The sequence below is a fragment of the Trachymyrmex cornetzi genome, unplaced genomic scaffold, assembly GCF_001594075.2.
Source record: "Trachymyrmex cornetzi isolate Tcor2-1 unplaced genomic scaffold, Tcor1.1 scaffold1559, whole genome shotgun sequence".
NCBI classification, from domain to species: Eukaryota; Metazoa; Arthropoda; class Insecta; order Hymenoptera; family Formicidae; genus Trachymyrmex; species Trachymyrmex cornetzi.
The window spans coordinates 225179-231077 of NW_017296156.1; the positions used below are offsets into that span (position 1 = coordinate 225179).

Below are 5899 nucleotides of genomic sequence, written 5' to 3' on the forward strand. Positions count from 1 at the left end.
ACTGGAATTTATTACAAGTACATAAAAATTCCTAACCTGAGCCCTGAGGAGTCATGAACTTTACCGATAAATATTTTGGTTCGCGGGGAAGAGCAACGCTTTTTCTGCCAGATTCTTTCGTTTTATGAAAAATCGTCGATTGAGACGATTACACATGTTTACACTGGTTTATACGTTTCCCAGCGGCCATCTTCAAATGAAGCGGCGTCGTGATTGGTTCTACAATAAGCCAGCATGAAATCAAGCAAGAAAAATAGCACCGGTTCTATCACGAAAATCCAGTGGATCAGCCAACAGCGGGGCCTGCAAGCCATACAATTTCCAGCATAGCAGCCAGTCAGATTGCCAGCACAGTAGCACGCAAGCAATCCAGCAGGAAAAAAAAGCATCGTGTGCCGCTGGCTTAAAATCCACTTAAAAAAACAATGAAATTAAGTTTATTCGACGCGTTTTTGTATGAAACGGAAGAAATCTGGCAAAAAAAAGCGTCGCTCTGCCCCACGAACCAAGATATTAAGCGTTAATAAAAAATAAACCGCTGATTGTTGCGTATAGGCATAAACGGCGCGTACGTAAAACGGTGGATCATCGGTGATTGGTCGGATCCTTCGATACGCGAATACGTGCGTACAGTGATACGCGTCATGGGACGGCACCCTTACGTTCTTGTATGTGTCATGGGCTTAATTGTCGGAAGTAGTCGACATTGAATTCGACATTGAACGCCGATAAAGTAATTGCTAATCATTTCCCTTGTAATCATGTTCCTGTCGATGATGAGTCAGCCCGGATCCTCACACGGGCAATAGCGCTTTGACACAGAGCGCTAATTGGTGAAAAGCCGGTTGTGGGGGTAAAATTTACCCCCATCACCCATTTTTCATCAACCAGCGTGCGGTGTTAAAGCGCTGTTGCCCGTATGAGGATCCGGGCTCATGCTTCCTTTGGCTACACATAAAAAAATTAATCTATTTACGGTCAGTCTATTTAACGCGATTAATCTATGGACAACTCGTGGGCGGAAAAGTGGGGCAGGGAGTTATGAGAAGGGGGAACAGGAGGCGTGACTCAAGGTAGAGTTATCACGGCTGATCACAGCGGACATTTGTCAGAAGAGTGCAAACGAACCTTCAAACAGTAGCCTTGTTTGGAAGACATCCCCTGTGATTGTTCTTGCGATCGTCTCCTGTGAAAATCGTCATTCGTAAGCGCGATGGAGACGTATGAGAGCGTCCTCCTGGTAAAATCCGAGGTGTTTGTCTTCAAAATTCCACCAAGGTCGACCAACAGGGGTTATCGGTAAGCGCGAGACGCCTCTTCACGCGACATTTCACTGGGCTGTTCAATATGTTATCAATGACGGATCCATAGTTTCACGTAAAGACAACATTCAAGTCGCTCAAATAAAATAAAGATAGTATATATTAAAGCACGTCGATGGTGCATTTTCCATGTTTCCGGAATCGATGCGATAATCTCAAAATTTACATTCTGTCACAGGGCAGCCGATTGGAACCTACAGGAACCCTCCTGGACCGGACGCATGCGATTGGTGTCGCAAGGCGACAGTATCACAATAAAGCTGGAAGATAAGATCACGGGTGAACTGTTTGCCAAGTGTCCTATTGAGCAGTATCCTGGGATAGCGGTAGAACCAGTCACTGACTCATCTAGATACTTTGTTCTGAGGATCCAAGACGACAATGGACGGTCAGCGTTTATAGGTGTCGGCTTCTTAGACAGGTCTGATAGTTTTGATCTGAATGTTGCTCTTCAGGATCACTTTAAGTGGTTAAAAAATCGGGAGCAGATAGAGAAGGAGAAGGAAAAGCCAAAACAGGAATTGGATCTCAGATTTAAAGAAGGCGAAACTATCAAGATTAACATGAAGATTACCGTAAGGATGTTTTATCATATATACGTATTTCAGATCTGTTTTGATAAATTTGCTGTTATTCTCTAAAGTGTCGATGTTTCTTTAAATTAAAATTAAGAAAATATTGTTCTAAAATAATTAAAAGGAAGGTGTAATAGAAGAAAATATTATCATTTGTATGTCTGTGTCCAATAATTATTTCTTCGATCTTTAAATGATTTTTAGGAATACCCTGATTTTAATTTTCTATTAATATCCTTTTTAATCTTTTTAGAACTGGATGTGATATGATTCAACATGAAAAGTCAGATTTTTTAAATTAAGGACATTAAGGATCTTGATAAAATTGTCTTGCTGAATATGCATGGCCCAATTTTAAAATAATTTTTTTACATACTTGTCACTTAGAAAAAAGATGGCAGCGAAGTTGCTTCCAAATCCAGACAACGTACCAATCCAGCTGTAGGTTTACCGCCTCCTCCAGGTGGTGTCAAGATTGCTCCACCACCGGCAAAGACTCCTACTTCCTCACCGGCGCATAAGCCATTACAAAGTCAAAATCAAGATGTTACGAGTTCAGAGTGGGGCGAGTTTGCTAGTGCTTCTCAATCAGCATCAGCACCTGCACCTGCATCCACAGTGGCCAATGCCAGTTGGGTACAATTCTAACTTTTAAAATATATGTATATAATATTATACATAGATATTTTACTTTAGTATATACACATAGTGATTTTGAAATGGATGGTCAAGCTTTAGAAACATATTCTACTTGTCTCTAGAATTTACTGAAAGTCAAATTTTACAGTAGTGACTATCTTAAATAGTCTCGATGCTATGGACAATTAAAATCATTAAAAATTTTTGATATTAATGAATGTTGATAAATATTATCTTAATTTTTAAATTCCTGAACTGATAATTTGAGACTGATTATTTATTGGCATACAGTGTTAATATATAATATTAAACAACGTGCATGTTTATATAAACTTGCAAAACGTTTTCTTGAAATTCTAGGAGAATGTTTTCAGATTTGTGCTAATATAATCTTTTTTTTTTTTCTCAAACTGGAATATAAGTATCTAAAATTTAACCATTTATGCTAAAATCATTCTTGTATATTAAAGTAATTGAAATAATTGATTATATATGTACACACATATGACATGATAGACGTATTAAGCTAGAGATTTTAAGGTGATTATTGAAAGGATGTCTTTATGAATAATGGAAGAGAGTCTGATGTATATTTTCCAATACTATATAGCGTGCAATGAAAATTATAGCAACATTCGTCAAAGGGGTTATATTTTTCCAGTGAAAAAAGAAGTCTTAGCAGAAAAACTTTAATATCAAACTTGTCTAAGAAACATTTTTTAAAAGATGACTCAAATTATCGATTAAAATTTATTTTTAGAGATATAATATGTTTTCTCTTCGGGAAAAACTACGATTTATATGAAAAAGTTTTACTTTGCAAATTGATTTATATTTTTTTATTTTTTAATAAATTGCCCTCTTCTCGATTGTTGTACGATTCTCCAGCACCCTATATAATAGTATTGTACTTATAAATACCGTTCACTCAAAAACGCATCTCAATTGCTTTTGGACATTCAGTGTATTTGGAGATAGCATAACATAATTTTTTGTATGTGTAAATGTCGATATATATCAGATGCATTTAGTGCCTTGTACAAACTAGTCCAATAAATTAGGGGCAAATTCGAGGCAGATTGCAATAGTTAATATATGTGTATTTAGTACTTACAGAGGCACAGTATGACATTCAATTTATCCATCTTATTTTCAAATATTATCTATAATATATGGAATGATTTCTTTTCGGTCTAATTTTTATGACTTTTCTGTGATCGGCTGTAATAAAAACGATTTATTCTCAGCATTCAGTAATGATTTTAACTAATTTAACTATTTCTTGCACAGAAAGACTTAATGAGTACATATTTGTGTATCTGCAAATTTTACAATGATATCTTTGTTTTAGTTAAATATTTTATATAATTTGCTTTATAATTTGAACATCGTATAATGCGTAAAATATTGGTAAGTTGAAAATGCAGTCTTTTTATTAGATATATTATTCAATATATATTATTCAATATATATTTTATTTATTCATTATTATGTTAATTAATACTTTTTAAAAGCACTAAGGAAGTCACAAACTTCCTAAAGCTTTTTGTTATTTATAAATCATTAAATTATTTCTTTTATACATAAATTATAATTTTTATTTCAGGCTCTTCCGACGAAACAATTTTGCAAAGTATCAACGTATCATTAATATATTTTGCAAAAATTGAGCAAATATAAAAAGAGAATATTACTTTATCAATTAAAATTAATGTTTTAATAGATTATAAATTTTATAGTCAAATTTAATGATATTTAGTTAATTTTCCCAATGCTAACGTCTTAATTAACATACATTTACAGTATTTTCTATTGCGTAGACATGTTTTATTGATTATTCAAGAAAGTATATAATACATATCTCCAATATATATAATAACAAAATAAATATTTCGCCTCGACCGTTAGCTTGCAACATTTGTAAATATTACAAGGCCTATTGTAAAAATAAGGCCTGATTCCCTTATACATTGAGTGTCCATAAAGTTATTTATTCAATTTTAATACATTTGAGCCTTCCCCCCCCCCCGGTAGGTTTTTCATTGAAATAGCAGCAAGTCGCGTAAATTACGTTTTAAATTCACTCTTGTCTCTAAGCTAGTCCGTTTTTCGTTTCGCATGTGTTAATTGATAAATTCTTGCCCGAAAAGCTTAATCAAGAGAAAAATATTCAATGATATACAAAAGAAGTATTTTCACATTTTTATGTATTTCCCAATATGTTTTGTTCCAATCGCGATTGGGAAATTATATCTCGAATTTTATATAAATTACGTATTAGATCTTAAATAATATTATTAAATTAATTAATCTTCTGTTCAATAAACAGTAGAAATAGATAAAAATAAATTTTCGTCTATGTTCGAATTAAACTTTACTTTTTTTTTAAATCTTTAAGAGTAGTATTCGTAAACAATTATTTTACATCTACATATCTTACAAGCATTATGTATAAGTTATTATTGAAGGGATGTTATGCCGAAAATGTTTCAACACACGTCTGAGAAATATATGTAAAAAATTTCGACATAAAGAGAAATAACTGTCTCTTCGAAAAGATAGAGAATTTACTATACTATCTATTCTCGTTAATTAGATCACAAATTGTACAATGTTATTTACATTATCTCATGCTAAATTTTAATGTAAAATGTAGAATAATCTTGTTGAACATATTGTTAGTGTGAATCTTGTTGAATGAGTGTTTAGATGCAATTTCATATTATATATTTTATTTCTTTTTATTTATAGGAATTGTCTCAAAAAGGTGCGAAGTGTCAGCGAAAAATAAGAATAAGTTGTATACATGTTAGCATCGAATCAAAGAATTATTAATATTCAACGTTAAATGTAAAAAAAGAAAACTTTTATATCATACATAAGAAATATTCTTCGAGTAATAATAGTTAAATGTACATGTAATAAATGTTATTTTTAAGAACTAGATCGATACAGATTTGTTGATATTAATGAAAATTTTGTTGCAGAAATAGATATTAAAATACCTAAGAAACAAATCATTCAATATTACAAACAAAATAATTAAGTAAAAACCAGATTTTTATTTCAGAAATAATCTTAAATTTCCTTAAAAATTATCAATAATTTCAACAAATATTTACCATTCCGAATATTAGTAATAAAAGTAAATACATACTTACGTATAATATATATTCAAATGATTTTTCGTCAACAGAATTTTTTTCAATAAAACAAATTTTCAGAGTAAATGATAGAAATTCTACCATTTATTGTAAAAATTCTTTATACAGGGTGGACCATCTGAAGTGATCCAGTCAAATATCTCGAAAACTAGTAGGGATAGAGAAAAATGTTTCGTATGAAAAGTTTAGGGTTACACGG

The 5899-nt window shown here is 32.2% G+C and overlaps 1 protein-coding gene and 1 long non-coding RNA gene across 2 annotated transcripts in view; one reads left to right on the plus strand and one right to left on the minus strand.

Moving 5' to 3' along the window:
* Positions 1-1089: 1089 nt before the first annotated feature.
* Positions 1090-2714, plus strand: LOC108758287 (NECAP-like protein CG9132). Its single transcript, XM_018503165.1, has 3 exons — positions 1090-1299; positions 1501-1897; positions 2285-2714. The coding sequence occupies exons 1-3, from the start codon at positions 1214-1216 to the stop codon at positions 2543-2545; spliced, it is 744 nt and encodes a 247-aa protein (XP_018358667.1). The 5' UTR covers positions 1090-1213; the 3' UTR covers positions 2546-2714.
* Positions 1994-5899, minus strand: part of LOC108758288 (uncharacterized) — a 14106-nt gene continuing 10200 nt past the window's right edge. The window contains exons 2-3 of the long non-coding RNA XR_001939941.1: positions 2640-2647; positions 1994-2005 (exon numbers count right to left, since the gene is read on the minus strand). This is a non-coding gene — a long non-coding RNA (uncharacterized LOC108758288). The remainder of the gene's footprint in view (positions 2006-2639; positions 2648-5899) is intronic.